Raw genomic sequence first — 25,007 nt, forward strand, 5'->3', positions numbered from 1 at the left:
CTAGGTGGCACAGTACAACAAGGTTGCAATCATGTTATATTAGATATGTACTAGGGATGTTCAAAATAGAATCCCAAGGTATTCTAGAATAATAGGTTTTGAATCTAGAGTAACGAATCCAGAATAGCGAATCCTAGTATATTTTATTAAATTAGTTAACCTCGATTTTCTTTGGGGGAAGGATTAATCTTAATATACCCTACTTGAAGCAGTTGTGTAAGCTGTAATACATGTTCAGGTTGTTGAAAACTTTATAATATGCCAAATGCCAATAAGTACAATGCAAAACTGTCACTGCACAATGAACTCCTTGGCAATTCGATCTTGTTTTTTAAAACATTGTTGGGTCTTAGTGCTTCTTTTTTGACTAACATCATCTGTAATGCAGTCAAATAATGTACTGCAAAGAATACAAAGTTACTATTACCATAACGAATATTTACTATTTACCATAACGAATATAAAGTTGACCTTAAGTAACCCTTACATAAAATAAAATAGCTCGTGTGTTGAAACGCCAATTTAACAAAACTAAATAAATATCTAGGAAACAACACAAGATAGATGAAATTATCCCAAGCCACAGTACAACCTAAACGATGATACTTTTAAACAGTTATGACATAACAGGCTGAAAAACTACACACAATTTATCTGTTCACAGATTACCTCGTAACTCAAAAACGTATTCATAGTTTTACAAGTTTTAAACCCTCAAATTACATCAGGCGTATTTCATCAAAATAAAGTTTAATGACCACATAATGTGCAAATAAAGTTAATGCTGACAATACTGTACTGACGTTGTACTGCCACAAAGTGTGTCTTTAAAGAAACAGAGAGATATTTTAAATTTGAATTGAAACTTGGAAAGCTAATTTGTTCCGCAATTTTAGGCATAATTTGTCTATGGAGAAATTTAGTTTAATAAAGTGCTCATTTCTACTAAATTTTCCTTTAAATTTAGAAATTTCCTGCCTTGAAAGTAAACCACAACCCAATTTATGATATATGATATATGTCTTTGCTCCTTGTGGTATTGGAATTTTTTTTTTAATTGGATTGAATAAACTGCTTCTTTGGCAAAGTTCTTTCCATCATCACACAGCAAGAGCTTTCATACATTATTTGTTGTGCAGTTTTCTGAAAAAAAAATACAACCTCTGCCCATATTTACTATGATTACAAATTATGAAATTAACCAGACACAGTCACTACCAAGTTGTTAGCAGCAATTCATGAAGGAAATCTAAAACAAAGCTAGCACTAAATATGTGAGAATGAAAATAACCTTGACCCTTGCAAGATTAATGTCGACTTTAATTCCTTATCAGTAAGAGCAGAATACTCTAGCAAACCTATCAGATCAGGTCAGACACTATTGCTCGCAAAATATATATCTCTTATAATAAATGTCATGGTTTGTCCGACAGACGGCTGATGCCTGTCGCGATATATTTGCCTGGTCGGTCGCTGGCATGTCATATTAAAGAGACAGACAGAGCAACGTCGCTCATACCGCTCCCTCTAGAGCGAGAACCTGGGCTATGAGAAGAAGCGGCGACCCTTCGAGAAAGAAAGTTAATCATCGCCAAACAAAAAGACCAGTGACGTCACACTGAGCGGCGCTCGAGTTAGGGAGTGAACCGTCGCTTAACAAAAGGACAGCGGCGTCAAAGTGCACTCGCGCATGTGACTCCTAATGTAATCGTGCAAAACCTAATGTAACCGCACAAAATAAACGCAATTAGCCTACCTGGGTAGACATAAAAATCAAATTAAGTATATTGGCTTAATAAAAATAAATTTGAATGTTTCCATAATTTATGTTTATGTAAAGTTCGCAAAATGTCGCATTTAATGCGGCGCTTTTAATAGTAACCAATTTCCAGTTTCAAACAAGAATATTTCACTTACGACGCAGTATGGTACCGGGATTACGTATTTGCTTAAATATCATGCAATGCGACAAATGGCTGCTACAACTTACGGCAATGGCTGCTATAACTTTAAGGAAAAAAAAAGTTTAGAAAAGTGCTAAACACAGCAGTGGAAATATTTTTCTTTTCACACATAATCAGCAGCTAAAAGCATAGGAACGACCAGCTGCCAGTTCCATTGCTGTTTTACCATTATAAGATATCCGATCATTGCGAAATACCCAAAAAAACATAATATAACATTTTATTTCTTTTGCCAAACGTGTAGCTTGTAGTGCAAGATCGGGGAAATTATAAAATGTTTTACCATTTTACATACTTCTACGCACTCTGGCCAGGATATTATGCTATACGTAACATTACTTTTTAGTAACATGGTAAATTCCTTTTTTAAGTCATCGCCAATACCACGCGGCTCAAGCACACCCGATCCGTTAGAAATTAGTACAGTTCTAAGCAAAAAGGTCTACAACAATTAGTGCATCCAAAGGATCAAAAAGTCCGTCTTTCAGACTTTGAGGTCTTGGACAATGCACTAATTTTACTTAACAAATGTGCATAAGAAGATTAAGTTTATTAATACTTCACCCACCCATACACTAACCTGCACCCTAACCCTCAAATAATTATTAAATTGCCGCACATTATTTGGGTCAGGATTCGGGTTAGCGTTTGGGTTCAGGTGGGTCAATGTTATTAATTCTTTCTTTAATTTTTTGTTATCTTTTGTCAATTTTCAGCAAATATTTTCAATTTATCTATGGCGGGAGTTTACCCAAAGGTCTAAATTAGTGCATTGCCATGACCTCAAGGTCTAAAAATCAGACCATTCTGCCTTTGGATACCCTAATTGTCGTAGACCTTTTTGCTTAGAAATGTACTAATTTTTAACGGATCGAGTGTCAGGCAAATGACGCCGGGTACAACATAATATGTAATATAGTTATCAATAGGCCACAGCTTGATGAAATCATACATTTTGTTTAACCTATACTCGAGAATGATTTGACCTGGGGAATATGCATTTGTTATGGACACAATGCCTTTGTCAAATATGTGGGGCCTAATAGTGTTGCTGGTTTCATAAGGGCCACACCCTACTTTAATTCTGAGAAGTATTTACTCGGCTCATTTTATACATAACTAAACAAAATACCAGGCGTTGCCCAGGTTAAAAAGAATATTTACCAGTTATTGTAACTGGTTAAAAATTAATTACACCACAATAATCACTATAATGTACGAAGTCCACCTGAATTTTGTCTGGTTAAAAAATGAAACAATCCACCGCACGGTGGGCTCTATATCACATCACTATTGACCATTACGTTGTTACATGTTAAACTGCTGGCCTCATGTTATAGCCCATAATTATGGAAGATAAATGTGGTAATCAGAATATACCCAAAAAGTAATGTTACGGATAGCGTAAGAACTTCGCAAGAGGCATAAAAAAAACATATTTTTGTAATGTCAAAACAAATTTGCTTATGCCTAAACGTTTGCACTGCGTGTCACTAAATGGAAATTTCAAATCATGTGATGTGTTTCAAATCATGTCATATTGTGTGTCTAAAAAAAGGTTAACATAATGCTTTCCCACAATCAGAGTTACACTCCACAGCCTTTGTGAAAGCTGCATTATTGGAATGGCGTGTTTAATTATGTGACTTATCTGTGTGGCTCTAAAGATCTAATTCTTGTTCTCCTTAAATTCCTATTATTTTTTACATTTCGTTTAAGCAGTGTAAAAATGAAAAATTAACGTATACAAAGCAGTTTTGTGTGTGAAATATGTCACCAAAGGTAAGGCGCGAACGTGCTCTGACCATTCAATCACTAATTACATGTTACCAGCATTGTATAACCTTCTTCCCGAAGCCGCATGTTATAGCCGATAATTAAAAAAAATATATTTCACATCAAACCAAATTGCAACGTCGTGTGTTTTTTAAAAATGGAGCTACTAAACACACAACTTTGGCTAAACACGTCTCGCATATTTTACGTAACGAAAACCTGTGACATATGTCGATCAAAAATTACTAACAAACGTAAAAAAGTCTTAGCACCAATTGTTCAAATTGCGCGAATTCAAGCAAATACGTAATCCCGGTAGGTGCCAAACTGCAACCAAGGACCAAAAATTCCGTTTAAAAAGTAAATTTGCTAAGTGTTCAAACCGCTGCAATAAACACGATATTTTGCATTAACATGCATACAATGTACAATGCTGCGTGATGTTTTCAAATGGTACGACTAAATAGTCGACTATATGACACATCACTTGGGTAAGCATGTCATACAACTTTTAAGTAACGAAATCCCGTAACAATGGTCAATTGAGAATAATTCTGAGACGTAAAACTTTAGGTTGTAACAGCAATTGTTTAGACCTGCTTGATAGCGTGATATACGTAATCCCCATGCTGAACTGCGTTAAACGTGAAAAAAATCCTCATTGAAAAAACAAAATGCTTAAACTGCTGCAATAAAGGCAATATTTTGCAAACTCTGCCAAGTATTGCGTGGTTAAACATATTGTAAGAAGCCATTAGGCTTTGGCCTCAATCACTGTCACAATATTGTTGGGAAGGTTTGTTGTACGATGTGCGTGTAGGTTTCCTGATGTTTATTCAAAGTATGTTTAAAAAAAGTGGTTTAGTGATTGCTAAACCTTTGCACTAAATGCCAAATTAAGCTGCGTCCAACGTCAGCCACACCCGTAACCCGCTGAAAATATAAATTGCTTGCTGTTTAAACTGCGACAACTCCGCTTTATTTAGCGAACGTTGCACACGTTTGTTAACATGAATTATAACATGTAATGTGCTTTTTACGTAATCCCGGTACCATACTTCTTCCAACGTAAGTAAAATCTCGCTTGAAACTGAAAATTGGTTACTATTAAAACCGCTGCAAGAATTAAATACCCAACGGCTAAGCACGTCAAACATCTTTTAGGTTGAAAACATTAAAATTTATTTTTTATTAGGGCAGTAAACATAATTTGATTTTTTATGTCCACTCAGGTAATTGCGCTTGAGAAAAATTTGTGCGCGGTTATGTTAAAAGGTTTACCCGCGCGCGCCTGTGGGGAATCGAGCAAACGACGGGGAGTCGCCGGTCCTTTTGTTAGTCGAACACGTTGCTCTTCCAGCGACCGACTGACCGGGCGAACACACAGCTTACAAACTTTCTGTTTTGTATATATAAAGATACGGAACAATACTTTCAGTTACATGTTGAATTACACATTCACTTACAATGGTAAACACCATACGACTTAAAAATTTATTTTAACCTAAAACAACCCTGTTTTATTAGGAGGAAAGAGAAAAATTACTTGAACTTAGAAACATAGCCTTTGATTCAAGCAGCCATACTTCTCCTATTTCAAAAAGACCCCATTTAAATGCACCATTCAGTGATCGTGACTTTAAGAAGCTTGGTTTTGATGTAAGTTATTTTATTTATTCGTAAATCAAGGAAATGTGAAAGGTGTTCAAGTTTATTTACAGGAATTCAACAACCCAATTCTTGACTTTCAAACTACTCCACCTGGTGTGTTGGCGCTAGACGTAATGATTTATTTTGCAAGAAATCAACAAGATACTTATGTTAGAGTAAGTACAAAGACATACAGATAAAATAAATATTAAAACTACAGCAAAATGATATGTTTTTAAGTTCTATGTAAGTTGTTTTTTTTGACAAGGTGCGACTGCACTTTCAATTTTTAAGTATGTTTTAAAAAATTGCAGCTTGTACTGGAGAATAGTTCCAGAGATGATAAACATGAATGCCCTTTTGGAAAAAGTTCAATTTGTATTACTAAAATGCTTTGTGAAATTTTAAGGATTGGTGAACAACGTAAGTTTTTTTATCTCGTACTAAAGTAACAGTGGTTTTATGACATATAAACATTTTAGAAAAATGACCCACCGTGATACATTGGTTGACCATTCATGTTTACTGGATTATTCTTTGTCCCAAAAAAATAAAAATTTTTGTTTGGGAAAATATAGTTATGGTATAGCATGTTTAAGATGTAATTTGGTCAAGAGCTTTATAGAAAAAGGCTAGTGTTAACATTACTAGCCTTAATTTTGGAAGCACACTTATTAAAAAAAGCTGTTAGTTATCCAAAATAGATAATATTAGAAATGGCCTATATATAACTTTGGTTGCTAGCTTTGTGATATTGTTCAATTAAAAAAATGTATATATTATATGATTTACAAAAGTTGAATATTTGTTTTAGGGCAGGGCTTCTTAGCCCTTGGGGGTTGCAATCCTAAATTAGTTTGCTGTTTGATTTGTTTGGGTCAATCAAAATAGTAGTTCGCATGTTTGAATTCAGTGTGATTGGTTCTGAACAGTGCTCCAATAAGAAATACAAAAAATTAACCCATATTAATGTAATTCAACTTTCTATGGTATATTTTTTTGTGTTTTGTTAACTTTAAGCTTGCAAATAGTTCAGTGAAGAGAATTGGGTTACCAAAGCCAAACTTTTATAGTTATCCTTAGAATTTGTGTCGCTGCAAAAAATGTTAGGAAGCAGACAGCATCATCGGTTTCAATAAAGTGTTTTTTAGATCTGTTCAAACCTTTGTAGTTCTTTATAGGTGTTTAACTGTTCTACTGTGTTTTTTTACTGCTTTACAGCCACAGAAACTGGACAAGATTTTTATCCTATGTTTTTTACCCATGATCATGCTTTTGAGGAGTTCTTTTGCATCAGTATTCAACTGCTAAATAAAACCTGGAAAGAAATGAGTGCGATCAAAGATGACTTCGACAAGGTATTTGTTTGTAAATGAACTGCAAATTCATACCAAGACACTGTGAATAGAATTTCAACCAAATAACCTTTAGTACAAACATTTAATAATTTAATGAGCATTTATTGCAAAAGTTTTGGTTTTTGCATTGTTTATTTGGGATTCCAGGAGGCTTTACAATTCATTGTTAAAGGCAGATATTCGTTAGAGCTGCCTTTTACATGCAAAACAAACCTGATGCTAAAGGTGAATATTTTTTTATTTAAAAAAAGTTATAATTTGTCAAAATTATTAAAAAACGCTTTTTAGGGGTGCTGTAGGAGTTGTAGTTCTGCTAACGTGTTTTGTTTGTTGCTCACTAATTCATGATGTATCGCATTAGGTTGAGTTCACATAGAGTCTTGGAAACTTTAAATTATATTAAAACAGTTTTTGTTGGGTCTTTTTATGTGATCATTTGCAATTAGTCGATTTCACTATTTTAAGATATGTTAAATCTTTGTCAATTTTTTGCCATGCTGTTTGCCCTCTATTTCAACTAAACTGTTGCTCAGTACTTTTTAATAGGGTGGATATCTTTGTTTTTCTCAAAAAAAACATTTTCATAGGTGTTTGTCATTTTTAAATTCCCAAAATATCAACGAAGTATGACAACCAAACATGTATTTACATAAGATAGTTTTTAAAAGACTTTTGTGTATACCCAAGTGACAAACTGATTTCCATTACACCTGTTTAGGGTAAGCTAAAAAAATGTTTTTAACAACAGACTGCTTGCGAAGCGCACTGCTTTGAACAACAATCAGTCCTAAGGTCTAAAATTTTAAATATAAATATTCATTCCCCACATAAATGAATGGCATCACAGGATTGGGATTTTATCTCTTTTTTAGATCAATTATTATCTTACGGATGTTCATTGATTTTACTGGCCAACACAAATTTGGGTGCATCTTAGTTAGGCTGCCTAACAGACTAATTTTCGGGGCGAGTCGTAAAATCACTCTTATTCGCCTTCATCAAGTTGATTTCTTTAAGTTGTGCAATATGACTAGTAGTTTTAAAGACCAACAATGAACAAAAATATTTTGGCAATCCTGAACCATTTTAAATGTGGAATGTTTAATACAGTTTGCATTGGCTAGTAAATATTTATCTCTTTAGTTGTAAAACAAAGTTTTAAGAACAAACATATTTTTGAAATGAAAATCCACAACAAAACTTGCATTTCTCTCATTGCTGAGCCAATTAGGGAGAATTGAAATGAGGCATAAATGTTGCGCTGGACAAGGACGTGCCTGCCTTTAAATCTATTGGACATCAGCCAGTTTCTCTTTATACCAGGTACTTTGCTCGTGGAAATTGGTGCAATATGATTTTAAGTGGCAGAGGAAAGAGTTTCTGTAGTAATCAAAACTTCATTCCACTTGTAGCTGACTTTTAGTATTTTTTTTGCTGAGTAGGTTTGGCGAAACTGTAATGTTGTACATGCCTGATAGCAATCAGAATATAAGGAGTTACAGTTGTGATGTTAGCTATTCTATAAAGAATTTCAGTATGTCTTCCAGCAGAAGGAGTTGATTTTTTACAAGATTAGTAGAAACATGTAGAAGGATACTATAAAGCTGTGTCACCTGCAAAAAGCGATACATTTGAAGTTAGATTAGCCGAAATATCATTTACATAAGTAGAAATAACAAAGGGCCTAAAATGGAACCTTGAGGCAATCCAGCATTAGTTGACAGTATATTAGATCGTAAGGTAAGATGTCATGAAATCCAAAAATGACCTTTTAACCCCAAGCTGCGTAATTCTGGAAAATACTATTGTGCAATCCAGACTGTAAAGAAAATTATCATTTCAGGAGTATATTTCTTGTGTAATAATATACAATAAAGTAACAGTTATAAGGGTTTTTTTCCTAATTCTGAATAGGATTAAGGATGTTATTTGATTCCAAGAAAGTGGTTAAGTGCTTGTGAATCAAATACCTTTAAAAGGTAAAGCAGCAAGAAAATTCATCTGTAACTTTTTATGTTAGATTTGCTACCCGACTTGTATAATGGTATAACAGTGGCCTTTTTCTATTCTAACAGAAAATCTCTCGTTAATAAAATAAAGTTAAAAGAATAACTTAATGAAATTTTCTGACTTCCAAAGAATTTTCTAAAGCTCTTTGCAGTTTTTATTTATTTTTATGGTGGCAAAAAATCTTGAGACAGCATAGTATTTGGAATTTATAATATAGTTATTGGTGCGCAATTAATGTTAGGTTTAATCTACTACTGCCAACCTGCTGAGAATTATGGCTGAAAAACTTAGGCAGTCCATCATAACAGGCTGGCCAGCTCCAAGAGATGGACTAACAAATATTTAGAATTAAATAGAACGAGTCTGACAGTCATGATGGCTGGAGGTGAACAAGTAAAGTGAAAGGTATATATTGAAATGTAAGTAATTTGAAATTCACATTTGAAACACAAAAGTTTGTTTCCAAAACCTCAACCATAATTTTAATATTTGTGATTAATCTTATAACTAACAGGAATCAGAGAAATAGCTTAATGGCAACTGACTGATAATTGGGTGTTAGTTAATATACAACACCCCTATTGTAAATACTTATGTTTTTTGCTGAAACTTACTAAGCATCAACATAGATTTAATGGTATTGTTATATAATTGATAGGTGATGAGCGTTGTAAAAGATCAAATAGTGCTTGCTCTCAATGGAAAACCACCATCTTTGGATTCTTTTAAGCAAAAGTTGCAAAGCTTAAGCTATTCTGAAATACTCAAAAAGCGCAACCAGGAGAGAGAAGACAAGGAGCAGTATGATGCACAAGCTCAGCCTGTATTGTATGTTTTTTGTTTTTCATTGAATAAAGCTTTTTAATAGGCATTACAAGAAATTTGCATTCTGTAGTATTTTTATACGGAAAACCACTGGTTTCTTTCCGATACCTTTACCAGCTAAATGCTTTTTTAAATAAGGTATGATGATAAACTCTTTCATTGGGGATTTACCCTTTTCCTAAATTAGGCTTTAAATATCACTGCCTTAAAATGTAGCAAACTGCCAATCAAAAAAAATAACTGTACAAATAATGTGTCTATGCAATATGGTTAAAATTTCTTAGTTTACCTTTTGTAATATCTATGTTTTTGTAGGGAGCTTCAAAAAAAAATTGAACCAGAAGTCGTTGAATTAATCAGGCAGCAGCGTCTACACTTTCTTGAAGAGGGCACTGTTTTTCACAAAATATCAAACAAAAGACTCAGAGGTTAGTGGTTTATTGAGTTGTTTTATATATATTTTTTGCAGTAAAACACTTATTTTGTTAGATAAACGCTGGTTTTGTCGACTTTCGCCTAACCACAAGTTTTTACATTTTGGAGATACTGATGAAAGCATGACCACATACCCACTAGAGTCACTTCCAGAAAAATGTAAGTTTTTCTTGCTAAGTGAAGTAGTATTTTGGCATTCACAATAGCCCGCTGTCATGACAATTAGATGACAAATGTTGGCATCGTCGGAACCAATTGCAGTTTAAATATTAGCATTGATATAGTTAGTGGGCCCTCATCACTGATTGCCTGCAAAGAAATCATGCAAAAAGTATGCACAAACCACGAAAAATACATTGGATCTGGATATCTTCTCTATTGCTTTATTCATAGGCATGAACTTAGGCTAAAACTTTATAAAAGTTTCTAGTAGTCTTCATAAAAACATTTAAACCTACATTAGCCAATATAAATAGCACTAAGTGGTAGCAATAAAGTCACTCCCCCGTCTTTCACTGGTTGGTTATCTTCGAAAAGCTGTTTTCGTGTTAAGTAGGCATGCTCAGATATCCTGATGGCTTTATCATAAACACGCATCATTTGATTGGTAAAGCTTTGATTTGTTTGACTAAATTTACTAGTTTAATCACTCGGTTCAAGCATGATAACATATTTTGTGTTAGCAATTTCATGCTGATAGCGAATCTATGAATAAAACAATGAACAAAAGGGATGTTTGGTGCTACAGCTGTTACATGAGCTTTGTTTCCTCAACTTTCCCCAGTCAAGTTTATAAAAAATTGTCCAAAGCTTCGAAAATATCCTTTACTTTTGCTGTAACGGAAGGTCTATTGCTCATTAGTAATTCAGTTTTTACAGAAATGTCTTGTATATAACAGACATACACAAGTACCTGGGCGTTATTTGTTACATCTGTCGACTCGTCCAATTGAATAAAAAAACCATACTTTAAATCTTTCACTCCTGAAATGACTTAGTCAGCAATATCAACTGAAATTTCCTCTTCGATTCTTAACCGTATTGTTGGGGGGGGGGAACTCTTTTTAGCATCACAGCCGCTTCATTTCCAAGTACACATGTTTTACTAACATCTTTGCCGGTGGCATTTCAAGGGACTCTCCTATGGTATGTGTTTTTTGGTTTTGGGCTATTAGGTAAAAAATTGTTCCTGTCTTGTCGAAGCACTGACGCTTCCTATACTCGCCAAATCGCTGAAAGAAAATCTCATTTTGATGCTTCGGAATGATTTTTGTTAAGATGTCATTGAAGTTTCATAGCTGAATTAGCCAGCATCTTCATACAAACTAAACATTGCGGAAGAGTGTCTTCATTGTGTTCAATAGCTGTGAACCCGTACTTTATGTAAGCCTGACTGTACTTTCGTTTAGCCATGTTCCTAATAGTTAAATTAAACTAAATTTAATTCTTGCACAATTTCTCTATTTTTACAGTCAGTCATTATGATTGAAATATCATTATACATACATCAATACTACACTGCTGTTATCAGTTCATTACTACATATATATTAAACCAGCTAACAATTAGCGTTTTATTATCTTGAACAAGATAAGTGTTACGTCATAAATGTGCGAAACCTTAAATTAAGGGTAACTAAAACGCAATATTGCAAAGACCCAATCTGAAAGTTTTAAAAGTTGAAAGTTTTCACAAATTGTTATGTATGTTGAAGTTAGTCTGGGAACCACTAATTTAAAAAACATCTATTTTTATGTCTACACTTGAGTTTTAAAAGTCAGGCAAAGTACGGGCCTACATATTTTAAAATGAAAGTTTTGAAACTATAAAGGTAGGCCTATGAAATCTAACTAATTTTAGCAAGCGTTTACAAAAAAGCCAGAAAAAAAGCCAAAAAGATAACTAAATTTTCTGACGCCAACCACGTTCAAAAAGAGCCAAATTTGTAAAATTTGCTGTCAAAAAAGCCAATCTGGCAACCCTGCCTGTGGTTGGTTTCTAGTCTATGGTAAATATGCCTTTCCAGTCTTAGTTTAGTTTATAGAATTATGGCTGGGTAACATACAAGATAAAAACTGCTGTGCAGTGTCAAGAATATTGCTAATCAATACAAAATACCTAAGTATTGCTACAAATACTCAATCTTCGTTAAGATAATTGAGTATATACATCAGCTTTCATTTACTTTATTAATTTTCAATTAATGTCAAGTATGTACATAAATTATTACTACGGCGAAATATTTTTTGACCTAAATATAATAAATTTTGACCAATAAGGAATACATTGATTAAAAAACATATTGTTGCATGAAGTAATGTATTAGTGTCAAGGTGTTTTCAGTGACTTGTTTTTTTTAGTATTTTAACGGTGGAGCAGAAGTCAGTTATTTTTCATGCCAAAGGGTTTATGCAAAACTGTTTAAAAAGCTTAGTTAATATTTTTGGCCTCTCAAAAAGACAAACATCCATAAAAACCTCCAAGAAAAACAGGACATGTGGTCATTTTAGAAAATTGTTGTGTAAACAGCCTACTTGAAATTAAAAAAAGAAACAAAATTAGCAAGGACCTGGAGTATTATCGAAATAGGTAGTGCGATTATTTCTGTAAAAGGACACAGCAAATAATGCTCATTACTAGGGATGTTCAAAGTAAAATATTGAATCCTTGGATTCGAATCCAGATGGGATTCGAACCCAATTCTACCGTTTTTTTCGGGTAATTGGAACCGATATAATTTAATGTTTTACCGCCGATTGTTGCGCCTAATGGTTGGCCTGTCGCTGCGGCGACCAATTTATAGTGCTCGCTTTGAATGTAACCTTGTAGTGCAGTGTCAGCGTTTTTTCGGGCGACCAATTACTTTGCGTCTCGCAATAACGTTCATCTAATAATTAGGTGTCAATCAAGCGTTATTGGGCGAGCGACTAACGTGTAATGTGTGGTGTGGAGTTCGCAATTTCCCCAAATGCGTTAAGTTGCAAAAGTAGCATTACGTTATAAAATGTTCTGGCCGTCTACAAAATGCGCTATAGGGTTACTTAAGGTCAACTTTAGGCCAATATTCAGCGGGGTTATGCAGTTATGCACAGCGTAATTGTCAAGAATTCGTTATTTCAATAGTAAGTTTGTATTCTTTGCAGTACATTATTTGACTGCATAACAACAACCGATCATGTCAGTCAAAAAAGAAGCACTAAGACCAAACAATGCCTAAAAAAACAGGACTCAATTGCCTAAGACTTATGTGTGCAGTGTTTTATTGTACTCACCATTGGAAAAAATATAAGTTTTGGCAACAACCTGGACAGTTGACATATTACAGTTTACAGAACTGCTTCAAATGACAGTTGTTAAGAATGTTAAACATATGGGAGATTTTTTTTTTATAATAATGTACACATATTAGCAAATTATTTGGGCGATTTATTGCTGTGATTGTGGGCCCTGTGGGGTAGATTAAGATTAATCCCTTCCTCAAACAAAATCAAAATTAAATAATTTGATAAAAATATACTAGGATTCGCTATTCTGGATTCGTTATTCTAGATTCAAAACCTATTATTCTAGAATACCTTGGGATTCTACTTTGAACAGCCCTACTCATTACATTTGAAATCAGAGATACACAACTATCTAAAGCAAAATCAAAGTTTGAGCTAAACCTAATGAGATAAATAAGGCTTGTGTGGTTAATTCTGCCTGCTCGCTTATGCCTTTATGATCCAATGAAGACATAATACTGTTAAAACGTTGTTGGGTGTAATTTGAAACTAAATTTAAATAAATGATAAAATGTTAAGCCCATGACAGTGTTATGTTAATTTTGTGCATTTCTTTAAACGATTTTGACTTGAAATAATTTTGAAAAAGCTTTTACCCAACAGGTAAATTTTGACATTTTTGCTAAGTCTAGAAATATTACCCTAGTTATTACACAGTATGGCAGTGGTTGCTATCGTTGTGTCGACACACCCTGAGTGTAATTTCTAATGCACAAGGCCGCTGCGAGATATTAGGGAATCTTTAGGAATCTGATTTTTGCTATTATCAGTAAGCCTTTCGATACAACTCTTTTTGTTAGTTTAGAGCACAATAAATAAAATTATATTTTCCTACGTTAGAGTGGATTTATATTGTTCCAGTTTTGTTTAAAGTCACATTTCAGTAAACCACTTAACAAAAATTCTATTAGGTGTGCCGCAATCTATATATTTTTTCTCGGAGATGCAGTGAGCCATGAAAGGTTTTGGGGAAAGCAAAAATTATTTGTTTGTATGCAAACCAACTAATAATTGGGGTCACAAGAAAACTGAATAAATTTTATGATTGGAATTACCCCTTTTCTTGGTTTACACAATTGAAACACAAATTATAGCTACTTGTCATAAGAAATAACATTATACCCTTAAATGGACATACGAATATGTGATAAGGAATTTCACAATTTATCTTGGCAGCCTAAAAACAATTACAATATTACACAAGTTTTTGATAGATTTACCGTAGGCTAACTCACAGGTATAGCTTGTATCCTCCTATTTTATAGAGGCATTATTTCTAATTATGTTCATTTGTTTTTGTTTAGATAGCAGTATTCGTGAAAGAGGCTAAAATGCTTTATTAGTGCCGGTGCTTTTGTGGTTATAATTATTCAGTTTAAGTTTATGAACATAAGTAATTGTCACTAAAGTTGCGATGTAAAACTTTCTTCTTGGCATGTGCGGTTCAAGTTGGATACGACTGCATGAAAGTTCTTTTAGATATGACATCACATGCAGGTTTTCGCTCAAAGCTGGTATGACATAAACATTCGTCCAGCAACATGTTGATTTCTGTCAAAACCAGTTGTGATTGCATAGTTCGTGCCACACATCAAGACTTTTAATCAAGTCTTTTTTTGTTACTCAACCACCCCACTACCCCACTGCAGCAACCTGCAACTCAACTGTTTCTGCTTGGTTGATGTGTGGGCCAATCTGTGATGTAAATCGTAAGAGTAGTATTTTTGCCTCACAATTGTTGCGTGTTACAACTATTTGTATAATATGATTTGTTTGGATTACATGTAAACTCCGCCACGCCTACACCATTAATGATACATACACTTTATAAAATAATACAAAGGATTTCGAAAATACTGCAATTAAACAACAATATGAAATTTGAAGATATTAGCAAAATTGATGTTGTAACTTAATTGAGTGTTTGTGGAACCCCTAAATGTGTTCAGATTGTTTAACAAAAAAACACTCTATGAGTCAGGGAACTCTCTTAAGAGCTCTTGTATATAGGATAAATAAACTTTGGGTTTTGTCCTTTAGTAAAAGTTTGTGGAAATTGCAAAATATTTTATTGGAAGTTTCATGAGACTACTATACTTTTCTTAAATTGCAACTAATTATGGAGGATGGTGTTTGTATGGTGGAAAAAGTTAAATGCTACAATCAGACTTTTTATTTGAAATTGCAGGCAAAATAACAAAAATTTAAAGGTTTGGCTTGCTGTTAATCGATCAGGAGTTGTCCTGCCATGTCCTTTTATGGGCAAGTGCCTTTTCTTCCCCATTTATCTGAGCTGAGTGCCTAAAATGTTAGTAATTTAAGTTCAAGACAGCCAATCGAGCATAAAATTCTAAACACTTTTGATATGTCTTTAAGTCGGTTATATATTTAAAAATGAAGGCAAGGTGTCTAGCCCAGCAATCACTACCATCAACCCTTTTTTGACGAAAACTTGCGTTATGGGTTATGGTATTATACCAACTGAATTTTCTGACTTATATAAAACACTAAGGCCAACAATTGTTTATCATATGTGGAATACCACTGGTTCAAACTGAGACCGACGAGGCATCTAGTACTATGGATAGATTAGCATCTGGGTTGAGTCAAGATTACAGCAGATGATTTATTAAAATTTCCTTAGCGTTATTTGAAGACATGTTTAGTTTATCATTCCATTTCAATGCAACAGTTTGTTTGGGTTTTTTTACCTTTTAACATGGCACAATCGCCGCAATGTCAACAATGGAACATTAGGCACATATTACTACAGCATTCCTAAAAAAAACACGTTAATATTTTGTATCATAAATAGTCTAAGATTTTTTTAAATTGCCTGCACTTTCTCTGATTGGGTTGAATACCTTTCGGGCTTATTACATGCCCTAAAATATCACACTTTTTCTGCCATACATGTACTTCTTAGTGTTTTAATCTGAATTCGCCTAATCTTGGAAAAAGTTTGTTAAATTTAATAAATGGTATTATTTAAAAAAAAAAAACACTAACAAATCATCAACATAACAAAACAATAAATTTAATACTCACATCATGCTCTCTATCATATGTTGGAAACTTTTTGAGTATAATGGACAGAAAAGGGCTTCTATTAAACTTTAAAAGGCCTTCAGGAAGTCTTGTTGACGTTTTATGACTGTCTTCAGGCGCAATAGGTTTCTGTCAAAATGCTACTTTCAAATCTAAACATGAAAAAAATTGTTGAGCGATCTAGCAAATCAGTGTTAAACAAACACGTAACACCTGTCCTCAAATTAGGAAGGTTATACATATCACCAATAAACATTGTGTTTAAATTCTTTATAATTTCACACAATTCTTAATTTAACTGTTTGGGGTTGCACTGTTAGATTTAATTGGGACAGTTAAACTGCTTTCTTCCATTTCAGTTACTTCCTTTTTTATTCTTGCATATTTTTCTGGGTGTACTTTGAACTTAGATTCAGTTTTAATGCACTCCAACCTATTTAATGATGAGTAAAGACAAGGTCATGTTAAGACACAATAAACACAACCTTACTTTTTGGTTCTGTGTTAAATTGGCACAATGATAAGCAGGTTTTTGTGACTCTTTTTTTTAACCATTTTTTGTAAAAAAGTTTTCAAGATTTTCAGCGTGATTAATGAAATATGACAGTTAAATAATGGCGACATTGAAAAAAATATTCTGCAGAAAGTCATACTGACACTCCAGAAGTCTACATACAGCAAAGGGCATCAATCGTTCTTTATGAACAATGTAATACTATAATAATAAGCCCAGTTAATACACTATTGAAATGCAAAATATATAGTTGGGCGACACACAGTTGTGTACATTTGCTATAAATTTAATAAATCAATTTATTAACAATTTTATTTCAGTTTATTCACTTTATTGAATGAAACATTAGATTTGAAACCATTAATAAACTTACACATTATTTACAAAAACCTTGACATCTGTGACTGCTTAAGCGCAACAAAGAGGTCCACAAAAAAAAGTTGAGAACTACAAATTATTTAAGGTAGATTTTTCTTCTCTTACTTGGTACTATTTGTTTGGATCGTTTAAAAAAGTTGCTTACAGATAAATCTAAACTATTTTTCTGCGCCTTTCTTATTGGTCATAAGGCCCTGTTTGTTAGTGGTATTCCATAATCAAGTTGTATTAACGTAGCCAATTCATTTTTTGTGCTTATCTCCATTGAAATGATTATTTTTGCCAACCTAAATGATTTCGCTTTTATTGATCCCTTGGCTAAAAAGGTTCCTGGCCCCTGGTCTCTACCCTCCCCCATTTTTGTAAGTGCTGGTATTAGCTTTCTATTCGTTTCTGTCTACCATGGTAAACCCAGAACTCCCTTTTCGAAGTGCAAAGTGTAGTTTGATAATCAGTCATACTCATAACTAATACGAACCAAAATCAATCACTATCTTTAAAATTTTTTTTCTGTAGAGTGCCTTTCTCTATTCATTCAGGTTAGCTGTTCACCAATTGTACATTGACACATCAGTAAATAGAATAGTTTACCTTAGCCCAGTAGTTCTCCTATTCGTCTTAAAAAAATTTGGCGGCATACTTACAATCCACACTAAAACTTAAGAGTGAAAATAAGCTTTAAAAAAAACTGTTTTAAAAAGTGTTTTAGTGTTAAAAATAGTTACATTTTTTTTTAACTGAGCAATATATGTTTTATGGACAAATGTGCGAAGGGCCCAAGCGTTGTAATGTTTTTATTTGTGTTAGCTTGTACTATAACGGATCAAAAGACATTACAGATTTGAAAAATATGGCCTTCAGAAAATAAAACCCTAAAATTGTGTTTCATATTTAATGGGTAGATTGTCTTTTGAGACACCAATCAAGGTAACTTATGGAGTGCAAAGAGTTGATGAAGGCAATGAAGCTTGTATTTTGTCAAACTTTTTGCATGTGTTCATTAGACATATTGATTAGTCTACAATTTATTTAGGGCATAGTTAAGGGCTACTTAACTGGAATTTGAGTTTGTTTTAAACTTGTTTCAAAACTAAAACTTGGGTGATTAAATATAACAAAAGTTTAAAAAAGTAAAATAAGTATTTGTAAAAGTTCATGAAGTTTAACCAATCAATGAAAGCCAAACATTAATTAGTAAAGTATTTTTTGTTTGTAACAACAACCTTGGTAAGTTTATGCAGTGCAATCCAAGGAACTATTGAAGAGAAAATGCCAAAATACATTTTAATAATTTTGCAATGGTTTTAACATATGGATAGTGTCTTTGGGGTTCCTCTTTAAGGGTGCTTAACAATTGCTTGTTACATAAGTGAATCGCCTAAAAGTTGAGTTCGTTTAAGTGTATAAAAATGATGCAGTTTTTTATTTATTTTACACTTAATATTTATTTTATGGCAATGAAATACACCTCCAACCCCTGGCCCATAATCACCAAAATGTACAAACTACTTGAAATTTTCTATCGAAGCATAAAATAAATACAACCAACCGTTTTTTGTTTCAAATTTTAAGTATTCATTTGTCATAACTATCCTTCCTAGTAAAAAAATAAGGCTGACCATTTCTTACCTTAAACATTTTTATTTTTAATTCCCCCTCACCCAAATTCATATATATATATATATATATACAATTGGTAAAATTTCTAGACAGAATATTCAAAATTTGGCAAGAATATGCGGCTTTACGGCCATTAGCAAGCATAACTACAGAAGTTTTGATTTCAACCTCCATTCCTGTCATAACATCTTTGTTTATCCACAGGAAGAAAATTGTTTTGTGTGCGTATGATGTAGCAATACAAAATTGACTTCAATAAACTCGTCAAGTTTTCTTTTAAATCTAAAACTAGAGTAATCTTAGTACTGATTAAAAAAAATCTGAGGCAGTATTTTTTATGTATGTTTTTATATGATCTTGTTTGCCTTTCAGCTGTGGTAAATATGTTGTTAGAGAGAATTTAATTGGATATAAATGTTGTTACATAGAGTTTTATCAGGTGTCACTAAACGGATCTTCGGTGGTAAAATGACAATGGTTCCTATTTAGTTTTGACAATGCCATTCATCGAAAACAAGAGTAATTGTGATGTCATAAACACAACTAGTTCATTAGGCAAAATTTGTCAGCTTGATTGTTAAACTTGGAATAGTTCTTGCTCCGTTACCTGCTAACTTTTTAGTTTATATTGTTTGTTTTTTTGTCAATTTTTTCTTTGACAAATAATGTATGCGACTACCTCTTGAGACCTCCATGTTGGGAACCACTTTTCTATATTTACTTGAATTCTAAATAAAGTTAGTTCAAGAAATTAAATGTCATTTTTCAAAAGGTCTACATATACAAGCCTATTTTGCATACTATACCTCAACCACAACATTGCACTATCAGAATTTACTCCATACATATAAGATTTATGTATGATGTTTTATGGTTTAGTACAGGTTTATCTGTAAACATTTCAGATAAACATCATATAGCAGCTTTTAGAAAACCTGGTTTTGTTGAGAGTTAAGATCGATTTGATTAAAAACTTTAGGTTTGCAGGTTTAAAATCTGCAGGTTTTAAAACAACAAACATTTCACTATTTATTGAAAAAATCTTTAACGAAACTAATTTACAATTTAATGTTTATTTTAGTGTCAATTTCTGATGTACGTGACATGGTAGTTGGAAAGCATTGTCCACATATCAAGAACACAAGGGCACATCGCAGCACAACCGAACTAGCATTTTCAATCCTCTATGATCCAGACGAGGCTCTTAACTTTGTTGCGCCAGATAAAGTCAAGGTTAGGTTACTGTGTGGAGAACTTTGTCATCAAAATGAATTACTGCAAACACAAACATCTTACATCTTTTACAATAAATATCTAAAAATATTAAGTTATTATTTTACTGCTCTATATTTACCTTTCTAAATTAATTGAATAGGTCATTATTAGTATATTAGGTGCTCTTGTTTGTATAAATTTTCAGATAACCAATGCAGATTTTTGTTTTGAATAATGCATATTTTTTTAAGTGGTCAATGTGGACTGATGGAATCAACTCCCTTCTTGGAAAGCCGGTAAGAATTTGATTTAGGAATGCCTAATACTTTTTATGAAAGAACACCCAATTGAATCGCAAAATATGGCTTCAATTGTAAAATAATTTTGCTATTTATTGATACCACCCTAGTTGAGACAAGTAGTGACAATACAAAAGTATAAGGTCCAATACAATAATGTCTAACAATCCCTTGTCTGAATTAAATATTGTTTTATCCCCACCAAAGTTATTAATCTATTTGAATAAGGAAGTTCTTCTCTTCAGTGGGCTTCTCTTGAACTTGCGAAATAATTCGCCCGCTGAACAATAGGAGCGGAGACATCACACTGTGCGCTCGTTTCCCCAGTGGCGCCCTGGTGGTGGCACCTCTTACGCCAAAAATCCCTTACGTAACCACGCATTAATTTTCAAACAAAAACTGTTTTCTTACTCTTACCTGATATAAGGTACGGTTGAGTCGTCAACAGTGAAATACCATTTGTCCACCGGGCCTTAATAACACAAATACGGTTATCAACCAAGATTTTCAAACATAGTTAGCACAATTAACTGCGTGGCCATAAAAATCTGGTAAAATAAAAAAATGTTGCGGAAGTATTTTTAGTTTATGATGATGAGAATTTGATTTTTTTACTATCACACAGATTAATGCCCTAATCCTGTCCACCCAGTTAAAACCCCACTTATCCGCCGTGTATATATATTCAATTTATCATTTGTTTCACCACCCCCATCCATATAAACACAGTTCAAATACAAGAATCAGAAATAGTACAATACCTGGAAACATAATCGATCAAAAGTTATCATGGGTTTCTCGTTTCCATCACCCTTTCTAAAAAAAGTAAGGTTGCCGGGGTTCTCACAAAACTACTGTGTTTTGAATCAGTTTAAACAGTCTTTATATACTTAAAAATAGAGTTAGCTCCACCAGTCTTTATATACATTCGTCTACCAAAATCTGTTATGTTAGGGCATAGCAGGGGGTCAACGAGACATTATTAGTCTCTTTCTATGAGAGAAAGTCGCTTATCTCAAGCGAGTGCTGTCGCAAACTGGTCACGGGTAAGCTATTTTTTAGGGCTTTTTCTTACGTATAAAGCAGTTCGGTGCCCGGATTAAAAGTATCAAGTCTAAAAAGCAATTGATGTTACAACTTTAAGTTTTACGTTTATTAGTAATTCATCGATAAATATCACGGGTTGTTACCTTTAAAGAAACAACACACACCATTTCAACTGTACCATGCGGCTCCAGCAAACTTTTATACCACGTCTTTTATATGCCGCTGTCACACAGGCCGTATCCTTATAAGGTGATAGTCTTATTGTGGAAAATCGTTCAGTTAAACAAATTAATAACTGACAGTTAAAACACTCAAAAATAGGATTTTCCTTAGACAGGTTTATTATTGCCTTAATGATTGGCGGTTTATTTTACATTGTTCTAAAGCACTTATTTCGAACCTGGGTCCAACAGAATCGTATAAGATAATTTTTGCTTGTGTTAGAGTTAGGTCAAAGCAAAATCGAAAAATAAACCACCGTTGTGGTCTCCTGCGAAAGACTGCAAAATGAGTGCCATTACAGAAACTAAGCTATAGCTTGTCACACACTCTGACTCTTGTGCTCACACGATTGTTATTTTTTCACCTCCTCTAAAATAGGATTACATTTATTATAAATTTGTCAGCGCCTCTAAAATCATATAAAGGCTTTGCTCTTACTGAGATAGAAGTATTTTATAGGGATCCCGAATCTATGCAAAAAACACACAACGTTGCAATTTGTTTGTTGTTAAATACCCCAATTTTTTTTAATCATCGGCTATAATATACGGCTTCAGCAAGCTTATACAATGCTGGTAACACGTGAATTAATGATTTTTTTGTGACCTATTTCAGACACAAAACTCCTTTTTAGGTTATACGTTAATTTTGCATCTTTACACTGTTTAAACCAAATAAACAATTTTTCTGGAAAATTTACGGAGACAAAGAATTAGATTTTTAAATCCACGCAGATATGTCACATAGTTAAACACGCCATTCCGCTTTCACATTAATGCCGCTTTCACGCAGGCTGTGGGGTGTACTCTGATTGTGGGTAAGCATTAGGTTAACCGATTTACGATATGACATGATTTGAAATTTCTATTTAGTGACACGCAGTGCAAACGTTTAGGCATACGCAAATTTGTTATGACTCTTAAATAACTATGTCTGCATTATTTATGCCCCTTACGAAGATATTACGCTATCCGTTAAATTTTTGGGTATATTCTTATTACCACATTTATCTTCCATCCTTCTAACGTAACCGTGCAAAACTTTTTTTCAAGCGCAATTACCTGCGTGGACATAAAAATCTAATTAAGTGTATTGGCTTAACAGACTTTTATGTTTAAGAACTCCTTGGAGTATGTTACCGCGCAAATTTAGGTATATAGAGGTCGCAAAATATCGCAGTTATTACGGCGGTTTTAATAGTAACCATTTTTTAGTTTTAAACAAGATTTCACTTACGTTGGACGCAGTATACCGGGATTACATATTTGCTTGAAAACCACGCAATGCGAACAATGGCTGCTACAACTTAAGTTTTCTTTACCTGAAAGATGTTTGACGTGCTTAGCCGTTGGGTATTTAGTCGTTTTAAGTAAAAAAAATAAAGTTCAGGTTTGTTAGTGATTCCCGATCGATATACATATCACGAAATGTCGTTAAATTGAAGCCGATTAGGTTAGCGCTTACGGCAGTTTTGCTAAAGTTGCAAGATTACAAATATTAACCCCGCTGTGCGATTCTTGTAAATTTTCAAAACAGTTCGTTAATCGTGCTTGATTTTTGTAAAATAGATTTTGTCGGATTATACTAAGTTCCAAAGTAAGGTTGATCGCTGTTCAGTAACAACTGTAAAACTAAAGACAGTTATGTTTGTTAAATGCTTTCAGTTTGTATAGGAGCGCAGCTGAACTACGGGCTTTATTTCCGTACAGTTTAAACAATGCGACAGAATCGCTGTTTGGTTAGGTACTTTTAAACTATACCATTTGTTTCGTAATTGTTGCTGTTTTGCTAAAGTTGCGAGATTAGTTAGATTTAATACTGTTGCTGCTTTCATAAGGGCCGCATCCTACTTTAATTGTGAGAAAGTATTTACTCTGGGGCATTGCCTGAATGCACACGATATATCGCGCTTATTGCAAACGGCTGCATATTATTTTTCCAAGTAAATACCCTGTTTAACCTGGGCAACGCCGGGTATTTCGTCTAGTGAAATATATATAGGATAAGTTGTTTTTTTGTAAAAACAAAATAAAATGTTAGGTGAAAGGTATTTTTAGTTGATTCTTAATACATTTTATCTTTCCACGTTATCTCTACCGATTTTTAAATCTCAACAACGACCTAAAAATCTAAACCCACCTTGTTTTACCAACTCCGTTTATGAGCGTTTCACAGTAGAAAAACCCAAGTAAAAGCATGACATTTCAAAGAAATAATGTCAGAAAGTTGCTTTTACGTTTGTACAGTAAAACATGGCAAAAAAACATAGTTTGAGCTTGAAACGACCAATCTGACAACACCGTGTAGTATGTAGTGACTTGGATTAATTACGTTAATTCAGTTCAATTGCAATTACAGGTATAATTACTCCCCTAAATGTTTCAATTACATTACAATTACAATGAAGGGATGCCTTTCGGCAGGGCATCATAGACCAGTGATCTTCAAACTTATTTTGGTTTGGTAAACCCTTAAGGTTGTTGTGACGAACTCATGCACCATGTTTACTAAAAAGGTAAACTGAGGTTGAAATCGATATGAAAAATCATTAAGCATATCAATATCATCATGTCAATTCAACCGAGCGGAGCTGCTAAAGTTTTACACACTGTCAATGAGATTGCTATTATGGCTGCAGGCTGCTTGTGAGTTCTATTGTATGTCATAAAAACAGCATTCAAACCCTAGGATGCAGCGTGCACACCGATTGAAGAGCACTGGTATAGAATACACATACACACTACTGTCAAGCCAACGGTCACGTGAAGATTTAGCTTTAGCCTATATTGTAATTTAATAAAGTTTTTATATTGCCTCTGAATTACAGAAAATAGTTTATGTCTCATCGCTTCCCTAAGAAAATAAACAACGTGGAACATTATTGAAACTTCAATTTTCTCAATATCAATGTATTGAGCCAAAATTTTAGCAATTTAGAATTACACAAAATGAAAATGCCTCAATTACATTACAATAACAATAACATTAAAAAGTGCAATTAATTACACAAATAACAATTACAAATTACAATTGACCCAACTCTGGTCTATAGTAAGGATCATTGTTGCTCAGGTTAAATAGAGTATATTACCTATTTTAGTTAACCCGTTGTTGCCAATTCTAACTAGTAAATAAGTAACTGGCGTTCTTCCGACGATGAATAACTACAAAAAATGTTTGGTGGTTAAACAAAATGAAACAATTTATTATGCTTTGGTCTCTTTATCACTATTGTATATCACGTTGTAGCATGCACTTCGTAGTATTGCAATGCATGGAACTTTTGTGATCTAAAAAGAGGCACTGCTTGGCACTGCCTCTCTTCGCGTATTTCAACGATTTTGGACGCAACAGAAATAGAA

At 33.5% G+C, this 25,007-nt stretch overlaps 1 protein-coding gene across 1 annotated transcript in view; it reads left to right on the forward strand.

Annotated features, from left to right (window-relative positions):
* LOC146168206 (engulfment and cell motility protein 1-like) overlaps positions 1-25,007 on the forward strand; it is a 78,724-nt gene that overhangs the window by 51,630 nt on the left and 2,087 nt on the right. Inside the window, exons 13-21 of the mRNA XM_083388957.1 lie at positions 5,268-5,399; positions 5,462-5,566; positions 5,705-5,813; positions 6,612-6,748; positions 9,417-9,586; positions 9,899-10,011; positions 10,073-10,177; positions 19,944-20,095; positions 20,329-20,373. Of these exons, the coding sequence (XP_083245083.1) occupies positions 5,268-5,399; positions 5,462-5,566; positions 5,705-5,813; positions 6,612-6,748; positions 9,417-9,586; positions 9,899-10,011; positions 10,073-10,177; positions 19,944-20,095; positions 20,329-20,373 (1,068 nt within the window). The remainder of the gene's footprint in view (positions 1-5,267; positions 5,400-5,461; positions 5,567-5,704; positions 5,814-6,611; positions 6,749-9,416; positions 9,587-9,898; positions 10,012-10,072; positions 10,178-19,943; positions 20,096-20,328; positions 20,374-25,007) is intronic.

This window comes from Ascidiella aspersa, chromosome 1, assembly GCF_963924565.1.
Source record: "Ascidiella aspersa chromosome 1, kaAscAspe10.2, whole genome shotgun sequence".
Classification (NCBI taxonomy): domain Eukaryota; kingdom Metazoa; phylum Chordata; class Ascidiacea; order Phlebobranchia; family Ascidiidae; genus Ascidiella; species Ascidiella aspersa.